The 22,537-nt window shown below is 45.1% G+C and overlaps 1 protein-coding gene across 1 annotated transcript; it reads left to right on the forward strand.

Moving 5' to 3' along the window:
• Nucleotides 1-4,305: 4,305 nt before the first annotated feature.
• RGR (retinal G protein coupled receptor) lies at nucleotides 4,306-21,269 on the forward strand. The gene is made up of 7 exons (XM_054984062.1): nucleotides 4,306-4,384; nucleotides 11,659-11,815; nucleotides 15,726-15,847; nucleotides 17,088-17,241; nucleotides 18,675-18,792; nucleotides 19,434-19,547; nucleotides 21,126-21,269. Exons 1-7 carry the CDS (start codon nucleotides 4,306-4,308, stop codon nucleotides 21,267-21,269), a joined length of 888 nt encoding a protein of 295 aa, XP_054840037.1.
• Nucleotides 21,270-22,537: the final 1,268 nt, after the last annotated feature.

Raw genomic sequence — 22,537 nt, forward strand, 5'->3', positions numbered from 1 at the left:
GCCACCAGCCATGTGACCATTTTCTCTGAGGGCAACCCACTGAGTTCTACCACCTCTTTTCCCAGAAAAAAAGCCCTGCCCAGGCTACTGTGATGTATGAGGCTCTCCATGAAAAGTCTTGTGGTTCTCGTGGTTCTCAGAGACTTGCCAAATTAAACTCATTTCACCCGAGCTTAGACAGCTTCACTGTTTTCATTTCATTTCCAGGCATCTTTCAAAATGTAGGTGTGGCCTAAATGGCCTGTGGGGATAATGTCCAGAGGTGCTGCAGTTCTTATTAATTTGGATTTTACTGCTAGGGTTTTTTCCCCCATTGCTTAATACATTTTGATATTGTTTTATTTATTTTCAATGTATTGTATGCTATACTGAATGACACTGTTGAGGCAGAATGGTGTACATTTTTAAATGAATAATAATATGAACTCAAAGAAGATTCATTGAGAAAGGAAACATTCTGTTAAGCGTTCTTAGGGAACTATCCAGGTCTGTTGACTGAAACCCCTGCAAGACAGGATAGAGTCCAAATGATATTTGGTGTGAAAGGTGGGTAAGGTTGCCAGGTTCCCTGGAGCCCAAACCGGGGGTTCGCCAGGTGCCTTTACTCCCCCGGCGGGAGATTGGGAGCCTGGAACTCACCTTGCCACTCAGGGTGCTTTCTTTTTCGCACATGCGCTCATGGCTTGCACGATGATGTCACTTCTGGACATGACATCATCGCACGGGGGGGTCAAAGGCTGACCAGAAGCAGTCCTGCACTCACCAAGGGCCGGATTGGGCCCTGTGGGGCATGATTCTCCCCAAAATGGGCCCGCTGTGGGTGCAGGAACGCGCGATGTGGCTTGGGGCATGCAGCTCGGGGGGCGCACGCCACTGCTCTGGAGGATGCACCACCGCTCGGGGGCGGTGCCGCTGCCTGTCGGGGGGGCACACTGCCACTCAGGGGGACATGCCCTGGGGGAGCACACTGCCCTGCCAACCAAGTAAGTGGGCATGAGGGTGGAAGGGTGGGACCAGGGTATCCCCCGGCTCCGGTGGGAATCGTAACCCTAAAGATGGGTGTAGGCCTAGGTCGAATCCACATTACTCCTTCTAAGTCGCATGTTCCCCGCATTCCCCATGCAATCCCGAGTGCCGGTCACATTACCTCATTAAACAGACGCATTTCATTCGCATTTCTCCCGAATATGTGGTCACAGGTTTTCAACGGGAGTTTCACGGTGGCTGTGAACGGGCCAATGTGCAATTTACGTGGTTTTTTTAAAAACCACCCCCCCTTCCTGTCTCTCCGGCCGTTCCGAGAGTTCCTATTGGCTGATTCAACTTGCAAGTGCTCCGTAGTTTGCAAAAGACTGTTTTTGACTTCATAGCATTAGATTTATTGATTATGCTGTTTCTGAATCAAATCTGGTAGTTTGAAAAATCATTTTGGGGTGAATCCATCCTCAGAACGGACTCGCAAAACTTCCTTTTTAACTGTTTTTTATTTTTTTTATTTTATATTACTGTAATATCGAAATTATGAAATATCGAAATAATGACACTCCAAGGAAGTGAAACTTCAGTAAAATTCAGGCACTGAACTGTCCTGCATAGGAAATGCCCACAAAAGCTTCCCACATGCTTCCAAATTTCCAAAAAAGAAACGGGAGAGAGCCATCAGTGCTGTCAGTGGGGGAAAGAGAGGCATCCTTATCTTCAGTGATGTTTCTTTATAAGGCAAGATCGAAATAACGGAAAAGTGCACTCAAAATTTTTTTTTAAAAAATGGGCGGGGGAAAAAGTTCCCGCCCAAAAAAGCGGTTTTTGAGCGGCCGTGTGACCGGAGGGACGCATGAGAAAGACGGCTTGGAAGCAGGAATGTGAACGAAGAGGAAAAAATCGCGAATTGGAGGCAAACGGAAGATATCCGATAAACATGCGGGTAATGGGTGAATGTGGATTCGACCCTATACTGAAGATAAATAGGTACATACAGGGTTCTTTCTGCTGCCACCCTTTGGATGAACAAGAAACGAGACAGAGGCTGGTGGTGATTATTCACTGCAAATGTCCTGCTTTTTAAAAGAATGGAAGCAGTAAACAGACATTTTAAGGAAAAATTATATTGTTTTTCACAACAGAGCAGCAATATGCAGAGTTCTAGTTTTGCAGGAGGTACCAAACGTTTTTTCCCCCAGAATCAGAGAAATAGTGGGTCAAACAACAAGCTAGTAAGAGTTAAAAGGCTTTTCGGAGTGGTGTGAATTTCACAGGCATTTGTTGATTGTTTACACACTGGGATTTTAAGCTCTTTCCTTGGAAGTTAGGCCTGCTGCCTTCAGAACACAGGGACTAATTCAAACACTGCAGCCTTGCTCAAAAATATGAATGCTAAGGTTGCACAGTAAAATATTCCTTTGCACCCAGGTTTTTAACTAAGGATTTTTTAATTGAGGTCGGCTTTTATTTTATTGTACAATGGTTTATAGACACAGGGTGGGAGTTTTAACTGCGATTTGTATTGTTTAAGCTATTTATTTTAAATGTTTTTAACATTTTTTAAAATGGACCTATAAGGGCTGAGAAGATGGAATATAACTGCCCAGCATGCCCAGTAGGGTGAGTGAGTGAGTGAGTGAGTGAGTGAGTGAGTGAGTGAGTGAGTGAGTGAGTGAGTGAGTGAGTGAGTTAGCATAGTTTAAAAAGCCAGATCCGGCAGAGATCGCTCCTCAGAGGGTTTGTTAATTTCACCTTCACTTCCCCCAAAGGCTCTGTCAATTTCTCCTCCCCAGTCTAAAACTGTGTGGGATCGCAACCAGAGGGCAGTGAGAAATGGAATGGGCTATAGCTGCCTTCCAGAGCTGGGCTTGGACCTGGAGAGGTTCTAATGGGCTGAAGTTTCCCTTCTGGCATTTCACAGCCCCTTCATGCAGATCCAGGGTATAGCAAAGCTTTTACCCTGCCTGTCCTTTTAAACTACCCTTTCTGGCTACCATTGCCTCTCCCAACATGTGTTCGTCAACAAACAATACAACAGAATGTGGGTTGCAGAAATTTGAAAAGAAGCATAAAATTAGAATACAAGAATGCAGTGATGAAACTGCTGAAACAAAATGTAAGTAGTTTGACATGGGTTGCTAACTCCAAGACAGGGAACTCCTGGAGATTTGGGGGTGGGGGCTATGGGGGCAGAGTTTGTGGAGGGACCTCAGCAGGGTATGTCATAAAGTCCACCCTACAAAGCAGCCATTTTCTCCAGGGAAACTGATCCCTGTAGTCATCAGCTGTAATTCCAAGAGATCTCTGGGCCCCACCTGGTGGTTGGCAACCCTAATGCCCAGTGATATTTTTGACCTTTTTTCCTTCTCCAGCCGCATCACAAACTACTTCCCGAAATTCCCCTCCATTTCCAAAACAGTTTCCCATGAGGCTTTTCAGGGAGGGAATGTGCACTGCTGGCCAAGAAATATAAATCCCAAAGCCCCTTACAGTGAACTCCTAAGCAGGGTACTCCAGTCTAAGCCCCTTGAAATCAATGGGTTTAGACTGGAGTAATTCTGCTTAGGAGTTCGCTGTTAAGCATTTAGAGCTAGCTGTCAAGCTTTTTGCCTCCTGGCATGGTTTCTTATTCGTTGATCAGAACAAAAACATCAGGGCGGATGATCGTATGAGTTATGCATAGTACGGAAATAAAATATATATCTCAAGATATCAATAACTTTAAAACCAGGGCTTTTTTCAGGGGGAACATGGGGGAACGGAGTTCCGGAACCTCTTGAAAATGGTCACATGGCTGGTGGCCCCGCCCCCTGATCTCCAGACAGAGGGGAGTTGAGATTGCCCTCCGCGCCGCCAAGCGGCGCGGAGGGCAATCTCAACTCCCCTCTGTCCGGAGATCAGGGGGCGGGGCCACCAGCCATGTGACCATTTTCTCTGAGGGCAACCCACTGAGTTCCACCACCTCTTTTCCCAGATAAAAAGCCCTGTTTAGAACCAATTATGCATTTCAGATCCACAAAGTATCTTAACAAAAAAGAAAGAAGTATTTCTGTTTTTTCCCCCATGGATAATGCATCTTCAAGAACTCTCTTGAGTGACTACCATCCTTTGCTGTACTCATGCGGATTTTGAAAAGGTTTGCCTTCGTAATTGGTCAGGGTCCACACAAGACCTGGCCCTTTAAGAAGGCAGCCGGCTTGAGTTTTGGGAAGAGCCAGAGATACAGCAAAAATAGACAGAGAGAGAGAGAGAAAGCAAGATCAACACAGTGTGTTTACTAGTCAGGGAGGCAAAACGTGATTCGTCTGGCCTTCCTTTTCGAAGATGGGAGAGTCGCACCCTCTCCCTGAAGGGTTCACTGAACTCGAAATGTTTGGCTTTGGCACAGTTATGATGGCGGAAGGTAAGTAGAGATGGGGTCGGTCAGATTGCCTCTTGGGTGTTGTGTTCCGCACACAAAACTGTGGTTTGCAACATAATGTCAAAAGCATTAGGTAAAAAGGAACATTTGCAATAGACTGGTATAGGCTTCAGGGAACTGTCGTTACCATGGTTATGTGATCGCTCAGTATGCTTTTATAAAACGGAGCAGAGGTTGCTTGCAATGCAGTTTATGTAACTAGAAGTTCAAGACGGTGTAAGGGAATTTTGCTGTTTCAAAGATTTGGGGACTGACAGCCTGTATTAGGTTTTTATTCCACGTGGATTTAAAAGTGATGTTGCATTTAGGAGGCAAGATTCCCACTGATAACACACGTTGTGGCATGAGCAAGGCTCACCATTTTCAGTTTTGCCCATCTTCATACAAAATTATCTACAAGTTGTATAATATAATGCCTCTTTTTTAAGCATCTGTGGGTGTGTCAGGGAAAGACCAACATTCACTAGAGGCAAGGATGTATATCCTAGAGGTAGCACTGGAATCAAAGCAGGCTTAACTAAACTGACCTAGAAAATTTCCCTAAATTCCCTAAATTCACTTTTGTCCTCTCACATTTTTCACCAATTTTTTTTCACCTAATGAAAACCTTCAGCTGTTCACTGATGGTCGGTTATATTAGGAAGTCCAATCTGTTGTGTAAATGTATATGCATTATCAATAGATGCCTTTCCCAGTTTTATAGTCATGAATTACCACACCTCAGTCTAGTATGCTTATTTTCTGTGCTTGTTTTCTCCTCTAGCAGCTGGCCTTGGTGAGAGGGGCCACAGTTCAGTGGTACAGCATCTGCTTTGCATGCAGAAGGGTCCCCGATTTAGTCCCATCTCCCATCTGAAGGGTCAGGTAGCAGGAGATGGGAAAGGCCTCTGCCTGGAGAGCAGCTGTCAGTCAGAGCAGACAACACTGACCTTGAAAGACCAAAAGTCTGATTCAATATAAAGTGGCTTCATGTGTTCAGCTCCTTCTGCTGGGGCCTCTTAGACGAGCTTTCCTCTTTTGCCAAGAATTTACCAACTGGGTCTCCTTCAGGTGCCAGCCTGCACACGGGCGAAATCAACAGCAGCCCATATATGGGCTTTCTCTGTGGTGCCCCTACCCTATGGAACGGCCTGCCTGAGGAGGTCAAGAAAGCCCCCACTCTCCTAGCTTTCTGCAAACGATGCAAAACTGAATTATTTTAAAAAGCTTTTTACTGCAATAGGAGGGCTGTATTGTAGGGAGGGGGTCTCAGATGCTTCGCCTAATGAGTTAGGGACCAGAGACTTCACCACTATGTTGCCTTGCATATTATCTGTTGCTCCAAAGTGCTACCTGTGCTTCAAGTATGACCCTACTGGGCAGTTATGGGTTGTCTAATGTCAGTCCTAGAATTGCTTATGTTCTGTTTCAGCACTTCTTCAACTCTGTATTCGATCCTTGCTAATGCTATGTCTTTGTAAACATGTATTTGTTTACTCTGGCATTGTTTATGGAAATGTCCTTAATAATGATTGTACTAATCTCACATTATGTAATCCGCCTTGAATCTCAGTGAGAAAGGCAAACTATAAATAAATAAATAAACAAACAAATAAATAAAACATCTGTAACTCTAATTTTCTCCTTCAACAGAGAAATGATGTGGGTTACAAAATTTAAAACAAATGCAAAAGCCAGAAGAAACTGAGATCTTTTGTTAAATCCACTCACACCCATTTTCCCTTTTACACAACTCTACTGAAAACCACAAAAGTAGATGATTTTTCAATTTCAGTTTTTTTCAGAGAGGTGATCCTTCAAGTATGTGAGTCCCTGGTTGTGAAGGGCTTTAAAGATAAGCACTAGGAGGACCACGAACAGAACCTTGAGACAATTGGGCAACTGATGCAAAGATCTCAAAATCATAACAATCTAAAGAACATGACCAACTTCAGCCAAGGGCAGCCCCCTATTGAGAGCATTACAGTAGTCCAGCCTAGAGGTTATCATAGCATGGATCAGAGTGGTTAGATCAGCCAGGTAGAAAAGGGAAGATGAATGAAGCTGGAAAAAAGCATTCTGTTGCCATCATACTAACTTACTCTCAAACAGAAAAGTTGTTGATGTCCTTCATAAAAACGCAGATATTGTTTTAATTATAATTCTAATTAAAATCAAAAATCAAAGCTATAATCCAGCCCACGTTAAGCGCTTTAAAATCCCACGGATAGTGGCAGGAGAACTAAGATCTTAAATCTCTCTAACTGAAATTAATGGACTTGAAAAGTCCTTATATTGGACTAAATTGTACCCAAAATATGATATTTTTATACAAATTAAGTTCTGTTGGGGTATACAGATGAAACAAACGAGCTGGAAATACACCTGGAAATAGCTGTTTCGTTTTGTTAAAGCATCTTCCGGTTTGCTGAACCAGATCAGGGAAACTAAATTGTGACAAGTTCTTTCCACCAAAAAATTTGTGTGTGCCACCGAAAAATTTGCAGTGCTACCCAGGCACTGGTCTCTGCCCACCCCCCCCACCCCCACCCCAACACACACACAAAATCAGGACACTTGGACAATCACTGTGAGTAAGAGAGCCATGGGGCAGAGGTGGGGGTGGGGGGTCTGTTCAATCAATCAAACTCGATAAAAGCCCTGGAAGACTTCAATCATAGGCTGCAATTCTAAAGACAAGGAAACATGGCACCAAAGGTAATAATGATTTGGCACTATAGAAAAAGAAAAGAGTGAGCATAAAGCAGGATTGTTTTTAATGTGGCCACCTCTGCCCTGCTTTCCCTTAGCCAGCTAGTTTCTCACTATGCGCCCCAGCCAACACTCATGTTCCTCAAGGTCCATTGTTGTGTGTAACGGAGGGGAAACTCGGTGGGTTGATGGCTTAAAGGGAGGAGTGTGTTCTGTACACTTTTGGTGCCGTTAAGTGCAAAAACAACTGCCCGAAAGAGCCCGGAAGCCACATTGCAATATTTATATCATTTGAATTTTATAAAAAGAAAGACCAAGATAGGCATGCTGTGGATTTAGAAAATAATCTATATAAGGTTACCCCAAACTGGTTTTGGGGATCCTAATCATAAAACTAGATATCTATTATTGATGGGGATTGTGTGGAAGAATGAGAAGAACTTACCTATAACAAGACAGAGGGGAGAGTCTTGTTCTTTAATTCCAGTTTTTGTTGCTGATGATGGAGGAAAAACAAGGAGTGGCTTTTTGTTAAAGAGAAATGGAATGTTTGTGTCCAGTTATTAAGATTCCGCAGACTATGTAAGCCAGTTCTGTTTTAGCAAGATTTCTTTTTCCTGTGGCAAATCTCTGTGATTATATATATATATGGTCAGGGGACATAATATGTGTTCTCATTATTGGACTGTAAGGTGTTTTGAATGAGAGGCAGAATAAATTTATTTATTTCCAAAATAACATGTTATTTAGATCCTGCCATTCTGCCCAATCAGAACCATCAAGGTGGCTAACAATTAATAGCAAAGTATTATAAAACTCTTAAACCCACTTAATATCAAAAGAAAAATACTTATATAAAAGCAAGAAACCCAGCAATTAGAACCTGGGGGAGGAAGGAAAGGGGATTGAGGGAACTGCAGGCAAAACGAGTCTTCGCTGTCTAGCAGTGATAGAAGGGGAGAGATGAATATTGCTGGAGAAGAAGGGAGTTCCACAATTTTGTGCCTCGACCAAGAAGACTCTCTCTCTCTCTCTCTCTCTCAATTGCCCCTCATCTAGCTTTAGCGGGGCACCCAAACCAGGGCCTCTACAGATGACAAGTGTATATGAGGAGGTTCATATGGGACTGGTGATCCTTAAAGTATGCTAGTCACAAACTGTATATACTGTTTTATTTCTTTTATTTGCTTCATTCATATCTCACCTGTCTCCCCAATGGGAACCCAAAGTGGCTTACATCATTCTCCTCTCCTCTATTTTATCCCAGGGTTGCCCATTGCTTCGGGTCCTACCCTCTGCTGCCAACTGGAACAGCTCCCTGCTCTCCTCCAAATGTCAGCCTTTCAAATATTTAAAGAGAGCAATCATGTCCCCCCTCAATCTCCTTTTCTCCAAACTAAACGTTCCCAAGGCTCTCAGCCTTTCCTCGTAGGGCTCAGTCTCCAGACCCCTAATCATCCCCGTCGGTCTCTTTAGCACCCTCTCAATTTTGTCCACATTCTTTTTGAAGTGAGGCCTCCAGAACTGCACACAATACTCCAGGTGTGGCCTGACCAAGGCAGTATAGACAGGGGCTATATGACCTCCTGCGATTTCGACGCTATGGCCCTTTTGATACAACCCAAGACTGAGTTTGCCTTTTTTACCACCACATCACACTGACTGCTCATATTTAGTTTACAGTCCACTCTTACCCCAACTTCTCTTTCACATACACGACTTCCCAGAAGTGTATCCCCCATCCTGTATTTGTGCTTCACATTTTTTGTGGCCCAGATGTAATACTGTGCACTTATCTCTGTTGAACTGCATCCTGTTCACAACCGCCCACTTCTCCAGAGTATTGTATTTAACTATATCTTCTTGGGTGTTTGCCACTCCCCCAATTTGATAAAATCTGCTCTAATATCTTCCCACCAACAGAAGTCAGACTGACTGGCATATAGTTTCCCGGGTCATCCTCCTTCCCTTTCTTAAAGATTGGGATAACATTCGCTCTTCTCCAATCTTGTGGCACATTCCCAGTCCTCCAGGAGGCCTTGAAGATGATGGACAGGGGCTCTGCTAGTTCTCTCAAAAGTACTTTGAGCCCTCTTGGGTGCACCCCATCCGGCCCAGGGGATTTGTATTTGTCCAGTGCAGCCAGGTGCCTCTCCACAACCTCTCTGTCAATGTCAACTAGCCCCCCCCCCATGTGTCCTGTCATGTCTACTACCATCTCTAGATGGGCTCAAGTTCTTCAGGGAGAAAAAAGAGGGAAAAAGTCATTAAGCCTGTCTGTTTTTTCTCTGTCCTCCATCATAGTTTCTCCTTCTACTCCCAACAGTGGTCCAATTGCCTGTTTTACCTTGTGTTTGCTTCTCACATACCTGTAGAAGTTTTTCTTATTGTAGCGAGCACCCCTGGACAGACTCAGCTCATACTGAGCTTTGGCTTCTCTGATGGCTGATCTGCAGTTCCTAGTAACCCTCGTATATTCCTGTTTAGAGGTCTGTCCTTCTCTCCATTTCTTGAACATTTCCTTTTTCTCCCTTAGCTTATTCTGGAGCTCTCTGTTCATCCACATCGGTTTCTTGGAGCCCTTACCATGTTTCCGTCCTGCTGGGATAGTGAGGGCTTGAGCTTGCAAAAGCTCCTGTTTGAGAAGGGCCCACCCTTCACTTCCTCCTTTCCCTTCCAGCACACTCCCCCAAGGAATGACTCTCATCAAGCCTCTGAGTTCATTAAAATTGGCCTACGAAAATCTAACCTATGAGTCTGGCTATGAACTTCCTTGGCCCCCCAGAGCAACTGGTATTCAAGGAGGACATGGTCACGTCCCCCTAAGGTCCCCACCACCTTCACTCCATCTACCAATTCTTCCCTTCCCTATTGATTAATATTAAGTCTAGTGTGGCCGAGCCCCTTGTAGCTTCCTCCACCATTTGAAAAAGTAAGTTATTGGCCAGGCAGGTCAGGAAGTTGCGTGAGTCTTGTTGCTTTGCTTAGCTTGTCTCCTAGCACACATTGGGGAAGTTGAAGTCACCCATAATTATAAGGTTCTGATGTCAGGATACTCTACCAATCTGTTCAAGGAGGGCAGCATCCATTTCCTTTCCCTGGTCAGGCTGTCTGTAGAGAACTCCAACAACAATACCCTTTGTCCTTCCTCCCCTTATTTCCACCCATATACTTTCCACCAGGATGTCAACCACATTCTCCAGAACTTGCTGACAATCAAACCCTCTCCTCACATACAATGCCACTCCCCCTCCTCTTCTACCCTCTCATTTTTTCTTGAACAACTCGTACCCATCCACTATCACATTCCAGTCATGGGAATCATCCCACCAAGTCTCGGTAATTCCTACTATATCATAGCCCTCTGTTTGCAAGAGAAGCTCAAGCTCATCCTTCTTATTACCCATACTTCAGGCATTGGTATATAGGCACTCGTTGCCTTGTTCCTTTGTTTTATCTGTCCTACCCAGGTGGGCCCCTGCTGTTATCACTTCTTCATTGAAATCCCCATGTTGATCGTCCCCTTCCCCCTGTGGCATCAGTTTAAAGCTGTTCTGACAAAGCTCTCCAGGTTCTTTCCAAACATTTTCTTCCCTGACCTTGAGAGGTGAAGCCCATCATGTGCTAGAAGGCCTTCTCTAAGAACACTTATCCTGTGGTCCCAGAACTCAAAGCGCTCCTGCCGGCACCACCACCTCAGCCAACAATTCACCTCGAGTATGGTCTGCTCCCTTCGCTTTCCTCTTCCTTTGACAGGAAGAATAGAAGAGAATACAACCTGTGCCCCCACTGACTTCAACTGCCTTCCAAGGGCTTCATAGTCCTCTTTAATTCTTGCGATGGTATTCGCAGCCGTGTCATTCGTTCCCATGTGAACCAGCACAAATGGGTACTGATCAGTTGGTCTGATCAGTTTTGGCAGTCGGTCTGTAAAATCCTGAATTCTGGCTCCCGGCAAGCGTGTTCCTCCACCCCTTCAAAGTAGGGGGACAAGAAGTGACAGCTGGGCAGAGATGATACTGTCCCTCCTCCCTCATGAGCGAACTCCAGAGGCCTTCTACTAATGTCACTTCTGGTTTAAAATGATGGGAGCTCAGAGGGGCAAATTGGCCCAAAACTATAGCGGGATTGCTGTTTTGAGCCAATTTGGCCTCACTGACCCCAACTGCTTTCATTTCACAATGGAAGTCATGTCAGTGGAAGGCCTCCAGAGCACTCACCCACCTTTTTTTTTTTTGCCTGCTCCAGGGCTGCCACCAGCCTTCCAAGCCCTCCCCACACAAGCCAGATGAGCAGGGGCGAGAGGTGGCTGGGGGGGGGGAATTCCCATACCCCAAGTGGGGAGATTGGCAACCGTATTTTATCCACACGACAACCCAATGAGGGAAGTTTGGCCGAGAGTGTGTGGTCCAGCAAGCTTCCATGACAGAACCTCTCAGATCCTCGGCCAACTACTTTTCCATACTGGCTGTAAAGGTCAATACCAGCACCTTGAATCGGGCCTGAAAACAAACTGGGAGCCAGACTTGAAGACTTGAAGTAAATACATGTTCTTGTTTTTGCAGCATTACTTGGGTTCTGCCTGAATGGGCTGACAATCATTTGTTTCCACAAAATCAAAGAACTTCGGACTCCTGGCAACTTCCTGGTTTTCAGCCTCGCCTTATCCGACTGTGGGATCTGCATCAACGCATTCGTTGCTGCCTTCTCTAGCTTCTTAAGGTAGACAGATTTTTGTTTGAACCATACATATATAAATAAATGTGATCAGTTGGGATGTCAGACTTTCAAACTCCACATAGTGGAAATCCCCAGAGCCATGATAGTCATTTGCATGCCAGGGGATGGCTACCAATCCAACACAAGTTGCCCTGGCCTCCGCCAATGAATCCAGCTCTTCTGGATGAAATCCCTCTCCACTCCACCCCTACCCTCTGTTATTGCCTCCAAACCAGGGCCTTTGGGGGGGGGGAAGAGGTGGTGGAACTCAGTGGGTTGCCCTCAGAGAAGATGGTCACATGGCTGGTGGCCCCGCCCCCTGATCTCCAGACAGAGGGGAGTTGAGATTGCCCTCCGCGCCACTTGGCGGCGCGGAGGGCAATCTCAACTCCCCTCTGTCTGGAGATCAGGGGGTGGGGCCACCAGCCATGTGACCATTTTCAAGAGGTTCCGGAACTCCGTTCCACTGCGTTCCTGCTGAAAAAAAGCCCTGCTCCAAACACTGCTTCAGTCCTCCCATTAATTCCCTGAATTTAGCTAAAAAGGGGAGATAGAGCTGGTTAGCATCAGCATATGGAGAGCACAAGTCAAATCTCCCTGTAGTAATCAAATGGACCATAGCCCAGTCTAGGAAGGAGACGACGGGGTGGGGGGAGTAGTGCAGTTAGACCTAGTCTCATAATACAGTTACCTGGACTGTTCCAGTAGCCTGGAGCAACCATACACCCAACTGCCCAGGAGCCTATATCACCCAGTCTTCATTGCTCGAGACACCACAGGGTTTTTCAAGGCCCCATAAACTGCAAAATGGGAGCTAAATTCCAGGCCAACGTGCAGCTCCTTTAAGAAGTCATTTCTCACCTAGGAGGGTCCAGGCCTGTGATGTGCCTCAGGTGAGGAGGAGCCTATTTCAATCAAGGCTCGCTCAGTAGAGGGTGGGGCCAGCAGTCAGCCCCAGGCAAAACAGACACTCTCCAATTGGTAACAATCCCCCTGTACAATCAGCTCCAACTCAGGCAAAAAAGACAAACAGAAACACTTACTCCAACTGGCACCACTTTACAGCAGGCTCTACCCACTCACACAGCCCCAAACACTGTCCTCCCACACAGTAACCTCAGCAAATTCCCCCAGCAGTTAAGGAAGGCAACAGAAAAAGACTCACCACTCTAGAAGTGCCCTTTCCTGTGATGTGCCTCTGGAAGGAGCTGTTCCAGTTGGCAGCAGAGGATAGGACTCGAAGCAACTGGCTTAAATTACATGCAGAAAGGTACCAGCTGGATATTAGGGGAAAAAATTTCACAGTCAGAGTAGTTCAAAAGTGGAATCAGCTGCCTAGGGAGGTGGTGAGCTGTCCTTCACTAGCAGTTTTCAAGAAGAGGCTGGATGAGTACTTGTCAGGGATGCTTTAGGCTGATCCTGCATTGGGCAGGAGGTTGGACTAGAAGTTCTGTATGGCCCCTTCCAACTCTGTGATTCTGTGATTCTGCTTCAGACTTCAGAGCCTGCCTTCGTATATAAGGGCTCCATTCAGTTCCCATAGTTATTGGAGCAAGCTGTCTGCCTCGCAGTGCACAATACCTCCTCCCTTAGGCTGGCCTTTCCTGGCTTCTCCGTGGTTGTCCAGCTGCAAGTTGCCATTTCCCCTCTGGGGCGGGGTATCCCCCACCCCCAGCCTCTTCCCCCTGCCACCTCTTTCCTGGCTAGCAAAGGAAGGTGCAAGAACACCGTGCTGGGGGCGACATGCGCTCCCATATGCTCTGGAGCACCCCCACATGTGCCCGCATTACATTATTCCTGGCACAACATAGAAGTAATGGCACTGGGGGCCAGTTGAGTGAAAATCAGCCCCAAATTTAGCATTTGGGGCCAATTTTCACTCAATCAGCCTCCAGCTCAACCCGTTACTTCTATATCACACCAGGATTGATGTAATTCCTGGCATGATGTGGGGTGCACTGGAGTAAGTACCCCCCATGCCACTCCCACCCATGCTACCACATCCTCCAGTTTGCCCCTCTAGGGACCTGGCAAACTTAGTTTTCTGGGTTGAATCCAACCAAATTTTCTGATCATGACAAAGTAAAGTGGAATTCTCTTTGAACACCCCAAAGACTATACTGATAATCTTGAGACAAAAGCCATATGAGATGGGAGCTGTTGTGCGGGGAATTGGGATGGATGGAACCCTCTGTGTGTACAGCTGAGTCTGTCCCAGCAGATTGGGAGCATCGACTTTTCTTTAATATGTGCTACTTTTAAGTAATGAAAACTATCCCAAGCTTTTCTCCCTCCCAGCATGCTAGCACATTTTGTTCTATCCTAAGAACTGAATAGACTAAGAAGAGCACCAGAGAATAGACTGAATAGACTAGGAAGAGCACCCGTATCCTAAGCGGCATACGGGGCGGGGGGGAATCCTCTGAAATAAAAGCTTTTCTTCTTTAACAGCCTAGGCAGAACTTTTTACAGTCTTTTCCTGGATCTTCCAGGGCAGACAGGAGCTACCCTGCAGCACACTGTCTTGCTTATTCAGGGTTTGCTCGAGATAAGTCCCAGGTACATACCCAGGACAAATCTGTTTGGAGAACATTTGGTAAAAATCTAAAGACGCTCTCCCAGCAACGGTATTCAGCCATGAAATGTGCATTACCGTGATAGGCTGCAGGCCAAAGGAAAAATGCAGGAGTACTGTCCTGCCTGCCCACTAACCATACTGCCCTAAGAACGCTCTCCTGGGAGAAAGCCTCCCCGAATAGACTTGAGTAGGATTCTGAGTAGACCTGCTTAGGATTGCTTTCTAAGGGTGTGAACAGTGAAAGCTGCTTACATCGAGTCACACCACTGGTCCCTCAAGGTCTACAGCAGCTCTCCGGGGTCTCGGGTGGAGGACTTCCCCATCATCTACTACTTAATCCTTTTAACAAGAGGTGCCGGGGATTGAACTTGGAGCCTTACCCAGGGCTTTTTTTCAGCTGGAATGTGGAGGAATGGAGTTCCGGAACCTCTTGAAAATGGTTACATGGCTGGTGGCCCCACCCCCTGATCTCCAGACAGAGGGGAGTTGAGATTGCCCTCCGCGCCGCTTGGCGGGGCCACCAGCCATGTGACCATTTTCTCCGAGGGCAACCCACTGAGTTCCACCACCTCTTTTCCCAGAAAAAAAGCTCTGGCCTTACCCATGCAAAAATGATCATGAACCACTAAACCATAGCCTCTCCTGCAAAACTACACATTCCTCCAGCAACCACTTCTTTCCAGACTTTGAAGGAAGGGCACCTGCAGCGAAGAACTGAACCCTTCCTTTGTCCACTGATGCGTCCTTGCATGTTACCTGCACGCTGCCATTCCCCCCCTTCGCTGGGAGCTGGGAGAGACAGTGCAGATATTCGCAAGGGAGAATCAGCGGGTAGGAGGAAGATGCCCCTCCACCTCATCCCACATTTTAAAAGTGGAATTAAATGTAGGATTAAATGTTTCTGCTATGTCCTTGGATTCTTGCCATCTTTTGCCATCTTCTAGGCCTGGAGCAGGGGTCACTGGGGTGTGTGGGGGGTGGGGTGGGATAGTTGTGAATTTCCTGCATTGTACAGGGGGTTGGACTAGATGACCCTAGAGATACCTTCCAACCTTACGATTCTATGTTGCCAATGTTGCAAAAATAATTTATATGCAACATTTTAAAAGAAGCCAATGTATGGACTTTTCCCCTCCATTGCCTGCCTTGAACACATCTAATTCTTCCAAACTGGAAAAGAAAATGTTTCATCATTTTACATCATTTGAAGAGCTATCAATAGGCTTCGAGAATTTTGATTCTCGTCTGGTTATTGCCTGAAGGTTGGTCCTCTTGCAGGCATACCTACTGCCTCAGCATCGGGGAGTCCAACTGTTTCCGTTTGCTTCTTCACAGACACTGGCCCTACGGCTCTGACGGCTGCCAGGTGCACGGATTCCACGGGTTCTTAACATCCCTTTCCAGCATTAGTTTTGCAGCTGCAGTTGCCTGCGACCGATACCATCATTACTGCACTAGTAAGTATTCTCAACGGGTCTGTTATTTTATTATTTAGGGGTTAGACTTGGCTTGATATACAATTTTTTTTTTAAATGCAAAAGTGCAAAATAAAATGATATGGAAATACTGCAAATAAAATTGTCCGTTAGAAGATGTTTGTGTTTTATTTTTCATCATGGAAAACGGGCACAATCCATACAAATACTTGGAAGTTTATTGGGTGTCAATGCTACCCATCCAGTAGCACTTTTAAGACTAACCAACTTTATTGTAGCATAAGCTTTTGAGAACCGTATCTCTCTTAGTCAGATGCATGGAGGGTATGAAGAAACTGGCCAGAGATATATAGGTGGTGAGGGGAGGGGGAAGAGGGTGAAGGGAGTAAATGCAAATCAGTTGCAAAAATCATGAAACAGATGAAGTGTCCAATCCGGGCTAGATGTGACCCCTTCCTTCCATTGCTGAATCTGAACGGAATGCCTGAAGGCAAGTTACTTCTGGTAATGAGGTAACCATTCATAGTCTCAATTCAATCCAAGTCTGAGTCAAATTTACATATGAATTCCAATTCAGCAGCTTCCCATTGGATTTTGTTTTTGAAAGGTTTCTGTTGAACTACGGCGACCTTTAAGTCCTTGATGGAATGTCCTGATAGATTTAAGTGTTCTCCCACTGGTTTCTGGATGTTGCCATTTTTTATGTCAGATTTGGGTCCGTTTATTCTTTTACGCAGAGGTTGGCTGCTTTTCCTATGTACAGAGCAGATGGGCATTGTTGGCACATAAGGGAATATATCACATTGGAGAATATGCCCGATTCAGGACGGATCAGGCCGCTGAGGAGCACGGGAGTGTTCCCATGTGCTGCAGCAGCCCATTTCAGGCAGATTCAGGCCCGATCTGGGCCAATTCGCACCTGATTCGGCCTGATTTGGGCCTAATTCGGCCCAATTTGGGCCATATCAGGCCTGAATCCTCCCTCTCCCCCCCCCCAAGGATCGCGGGCGCACTCCTGAGCATGCCACAGCCTGCACGATGATGTCACTTCCTGGACTAATCTCCAACTGAGAATGGAGCAGGTAGGTGCGGGGGGCCCACCTCCCGCCAGGAGGACAGGGGAACCTGGCAATCCTACTTGTAAGCAACAGTCAAACAAATCCCAAATCCTCTGAGATTAGATTTGAAATATTTTTGTCACTTGCAGGAGAGAGATGAATTCTATTCCCACATGAACAAACCTCTTTTTCTCCTCTTGCAGGAAGTAAATTACAGTGGAGCTCGGTCATTTCCATGGTGCTCTTTGTGTGGCTGTTTGCGGCCTTTTGGTCTGCAATGCCACTTCTGGGATGGGGCAAATATGATTATGAACCCCTCAGGACCTGCTGCACATTGGACTACACTAAAGGAGACATGTAAGTCACACCCTGGTGTTTGTTACTGATGAATCTGTATAATGGCTTCTTGTAAGGAGTACAACCGGCCAAACTATAGTTTTTAAAGAAACTTATGCTTTCAGTGGTAGCTGCACTATGACACACAAATGAACACATAACACATGAAGCTGCCTCACACTGAGTCAGACCATTGTTCTATGAAGGCTGGCATTGTCTATTCTGACAGGCAGCAGCTCACCAGGTTCTCAGGTCCAGATTGTTCTCATCACGTACAACCCAATCTTATAACTGCTAATGCTGGGCATTGAACCTGGAGCCCTCTAAGCAGATGTCCTTCTCCTCAACTAAACTCCCCAAAACACTACGGAGAGTATCCGACATCATCTCCTCAGTGTGCTGTGACAGCTGGTGTAAAAAAATAGAGGGGTCAAGTTACAACCTAAAATGTAAAAGATATTCCAAGAAGATATTCATTATGGATGTGCACAAATGGTCTGTCTTGACTGGATGCTGTGACAAGAATACCTGCAGTACAAGTTTTTATGATGCAGAAGATTCCACATATACATATTCATTTCTTGATTATTACACTTGAATGTGTGAACTGAATCCACTGAAAGGGTCTATCTGTACAATATGGTCTGTAATGGGTTGTTTGCATATGCAGAGTCATCGCTTGACGACTCGATGGCCATCTGACAGCAATGCTGATTCTGCAAACCTGGGCAGATCATGAGAGGGGAGGTAGGGGAAGGGTTCCATCAGTGCTTAGTTCTCATGGCCCTTCTTACACGCCCAGGGTAATGCCATTCGCCGCCTTGAGGTCAGGTGGCAATTTTCCACAGGCCAGTTTGGCTAGGGATCCTGATGGTGTTTTGCCATCTTCTGGGCATGGAGCAGGGGTCACTGGGGCAGTCGGGGGGGGGGGAGTAGTTGTGAATTTCCTGCATTGTGCAGGGGGTTGGACTAGATGACCCTGGAGGTCCCTTCCAACCCTATGAGTCTATGATTCTGTGATTCTATGACTATATGATGAACCTGCATGTCAACCAGCTCTCTAGATGGACACCAAAACATCATCATGGAAGATATGGAGAGTAGGTACAGGAACAAAATATCCCATGCCATAGCTTCATTGTGCTTACAGCTCTTGCGTTGCTGTTGGCTGAAAAACCGTCTGCTGTAGTCCAACAAAACTAAATGCAACTCTGTCATATTAAAGATCTTATATCAAAGAATCTTTTTATCCATATTTGTTTGCTGCCTCTCCAGATATCTTCTGAAGGTGGCTCATGGCAAAGCCACCATTACAATTTTTTAAAAAAATCATTTCCAAAACAGTTGTGGGTTTGTTGTTTAAAATATTGCATTTGTCTGAACATAAGGGAAGTTAAGTGGCTTTCTTCAGCATCAAAAGGGGGAAAAAAGAACTTTCTTTATCCTTGTTCCAGAAACTATGTCACATATCTTATTGCTCTGGCCTTTTTCAATTTTGTGATCCCGGTTTTCATCATGCTAACAGCCTACCAATCTATAGATCAGAAGTTCAAGAAAACGGGACAATACAAGGTAAGAAAATTTCACCCAGTTCCCCAAAGTGTGATTCTTTCAGAGGCTTTAAGTAGAGCTTTAGAGTAGACATTGTTTTCTTCTTCACTCAAGCAACGATACCCTCTAACTTATTTATATTATATGCTATCTAGAAGTAAAAATTGTTTTTAATTTGTTTTATTATCCTAGTTTTATACAATCACTTTGAAACTAACATGAATTAAAATTGAAAGAAGGGGATTTTTTACCGTCAGGGATTCAGACTGGATCAGAAGCCGTTTTGCAGGATCCTGTCGCTGGAACTCCAGGGTAACACTCTCCACGAGGCTGTTCTTGGCATCATGAAGCACAATAATTCAAGAGGCACCAGGGTATCATGGAAAACTCTCCATGTGCGATTACAGTTGCCTTCAAGCACACGTATTAAAGTCTGTTGGGGACAGAAGCTGGTGTGTTCCACCCCATTATCCGAATTTTTGTGACTTGTTCCATTTTGTTGAAAAAATTCTATCATAACTGACGAAAGCATTACATTATTTCTAGCAAACAGCTTCAATCTGACAATTATGTCCTAGTGTTGTTATTTGTTGACATCTGACTTAATTATTCAGTATGAATCATGGGAATAGAATGCCTCATTCTTTGTTCTTACTTCCTAGTTTAATACCGGCTTGCCAGTGAAATCTTTGGTCATTTGCTGGGGTCCTTACTCACTTTTATGCTTCTATGCAGCAATTGAAAATGTGACTTTCATTTCACCCCAAATCCGAATGGTACGTACAAAGTGTAAATGGCAGCATTCAAATGTAATAACAAATCACAGTTAACACAAACATGGCATAACAAGTAAGGCACAAACCATGCTTTAGAATACCACTGTAGCATCTTCCAATAAACCAGTTTGTTGTGCAACTGGTAACTGGAAATGACAATAAACTGGAACTGAATAAGACCATAGCTTATCCTAACATCCAGGGGTTTTTTTCTGGGAAAAGAGGTGGTGGAACTCAGTGGGTTGCCCTTGGAGAAAATGGTCACATGGCTGGTGGCCCCGCCCCCTGATCTCCAGACAGAGGGGAGTTGAGATTGCCCTTTGCGCCGCTTGCGGCGCAGAGGGCAATCTAAACTCCCTTCTGTCTGGAGATCAGGGAGCGGGGCCACCAACCATGTGACCATTTTCAAGAGGTTCCGGAACTCCGTTCCACCACATTCCAGCTAAAAAAAAGCCCTGCTAACATCTGAATGCAGCCTCAGGAAATAATGTTAAGGCCTTAGGTACAATCCGACACAAGTTAAGCACTTGAATACAATGAGAGAATGTGGATATACCAGCAATGCTACTGACGTGCAGCCCAAGGCCAAAACAATGATGTAACTGTGTTGGTTCACATTAATCTCTTCTTCCCCATGCTCCTGTTGTCTTTCCCATCATCTGTTTTGCACTATAACTTCCTTGGGGCCTCCATGTGTAGGATTCCCAACACTGCCTCAGCAAATGCTGGGAAATGTTAAGGGCATTGCCTGGGGAAGGTGGAGTTTGAAGAGGATGTGATGTCACTTCTGAGTGACACTCCAGGCTGCGTCTCCTAGTGTCTATGGTCTTTACCATAGAGACAAGGGGGAATTTTTAGTGTACCGCTTTGGGGAGGCCATGTTCTTCTCCAGCTCCTCAATTCCTTGGGGTATAAAATTGAGACTAGAGGCAGGTAAATGGGAGATCTGTGTATCTGTTTTCTTGTGGAACTCTAGAACAGGGGACCCAATATGGTGTCCATGGGTACCATGATGCCCCAACACCTTTCTTGGCACCCAGATTAATACCTGGAGAGGAGAGAGTTAGAGAGTCCTTTGTCTATATCTTAAACCTGGTCTACACATGCATTAGCATGAGGTAGCAGAGTGATGAAGTAGCTGAATGAACAATACCACTTCACGATGCAGGTAAGGGGTTACACGTTTTAAAGGTCCCCTTATTCAGTAATTCCCCATAAGTGAAAAACTAGCACAAAGTGCAAAGGGTTAAGGTTAGAACCTTTCTCTCTGATGCTCAAAGTTTTTAATTTTTTGGGAGTTTAGGGGAGCAATAAAAATGGAGTAGCCATTGCCCACAATCTGAAGTGGAACAACCTATTTGACGGCCACAGAATTCTTCCCGCTCATTGTGTAGATCAGGCCTTGCCTTAACTAGGAGAAAGTCAGTGGGCAGAGTCAATAGCTGGCCCTCTGAGTCTTGCTTAGTTAAAAAAGGTCCCTGTTCACAAAAAAAGAATGTGTCTCCTGAGCTTCATTGTTTGAGACAACCTCAAAATACCAACATGTACCAATTCTAATCTTGTGTTCTATCACAACAGATTCCTGCTGTCATTGCTAAGATTTCACCAGCAGTGAATGCCTTCCTCTATGCCCTGAGGAACGAGAACTACAGAGGAGGAATATGGCAATTCCTTACAGGACAGAAGACTGAGAAAGCTGAAGTGGATAACAAAACAAAATAATGTGTTAATGTAGCTAAGGGCCCCTTCACAGATGTACTTGGATGATTCTTTTCCAAAGTGTACGCCTTAAAAAGTGTGAATATAATAGAGGTACAGATCATATAGGTAATCTTGCCAGGGCCAAAGAATACAGAATGCTGGGGGGGGGGTGTCTGTTGAGCTTTTCTCCGCAGTGGAGTAAACAGCAGTTTCATAGGGCAAATTCCATTAGAGAAACCAGGCAGTAGTTTAAGAATTAAACTCCCCTCCCAATGCAGCCCAGCCTGCAACAGGGTCCTGTGTGACTATAATTCAACTCTTCAACATCAATGGAGATCCATGATCTCCGTCTCATCTAGCTTCAACCTTCAGTGAACATGTAGCCACCAGTAACTAGTAGCAGAAATCATGTGCATTTCTTATCAGTAATAGCCATTGCACATTGGAAAAGGTCAATATTGTATAGAAGTAGTTCTTGAATTACTGAAAGCCCTTGTGCAGATATACTTGGCAAGCTCGGTTTTCAGTCCCTCATGCGCCATGTGTCAAGTGAATTGCCTCAAAGCACTGTGGATTGGTGCTGATCAAAAGGTTGCCAGCTCCAGGTTGGGAAATTCCTGGAGATTTGGGGGGCGGAGCCTGGAGAGAGAGGGATTTGGGGAGGGGAGGGACCTTAGCTGGGTATAATGCCAGCTAAGTCCACCTTTCAAGGAAGCCATTTTCTCCAGGGAACTGATCTCTATCGCCTGGAGATCAGTTGTCATTCTGGGAGATCTCCGACCACCACCTGAAAGTTGTCAACCCTAACTGATCTCGTTTTACATTTGTCTTCACAAATCCATCATAAACCCTCAAGCATCTTCTGTCTACAAGATGGGGTCTGAGAGAAAGTTAAATGCAAGGACATCATCTAGCAAACCTAAGGAGGCCTGGTAGAAAGGATTTACACTTGTTTTGTACAAATGGTGTTTTTAGGCTATTGAGAGATTAAAACCAAATCTGCTATTTATGTCATGTGTTTTATATTTGCACAAAATGGATATGTGTAAATATGTGTCAAAATGTAGACTCTTTCTGAAATTCTTTCCTTATTTGTTTCAATTGTAAGATGGGTGGGCTCCATTCAGTTTTATCCTTGTAAAATCAATATTCATCATAAGCAAATCTTTTTACTTAATTTAGCCTCACAACCTCTGGTGTGGTTTTTCTGCACAACTGCAATTGTTCAACTAAGAGCTGTTGCCCAGAGAAACATATGATTCCAAATCTTGATGTAATTCAACAGGAAT

Source organism: Eublepharis macularius, chromosome 6 (genome assembly GCF_028583425.1).
Source record: "Eublepharis macularius isolate TG4126 chromosome 6, MPM_Emac_v1.0, whole genome shotgun sequence".
Classification (NCBI taxonomy): Eukaryota; Metazoa; Chordata; class Lepidosauria; order Squamata; family Eublepharidae; genus Eublepharis; species Eublepharis macularius.

Coding starts and splice junctions, on each gene's coding strand:
- RGR (XM_054984062.1), top strand. CDS start 4,306: ATGGGAGAGTCGCACCCTCTCCCTGAAGGGTTCACTGAACTCGAAATG. Junction 17,242..18,674: donor GACTACACTAAAGGAGACAT/GTAAGTCACACC, acceptor TCCTTGTTCCAG/AAACTATGTCACATATCTTA. Junction 19,548..21,125: donor TTTCACCCCAAATCCGAATG/GTACGTACAAAG, acceptor CTATCACAACAG/ATTCCTGCTGTCATTGCTAA.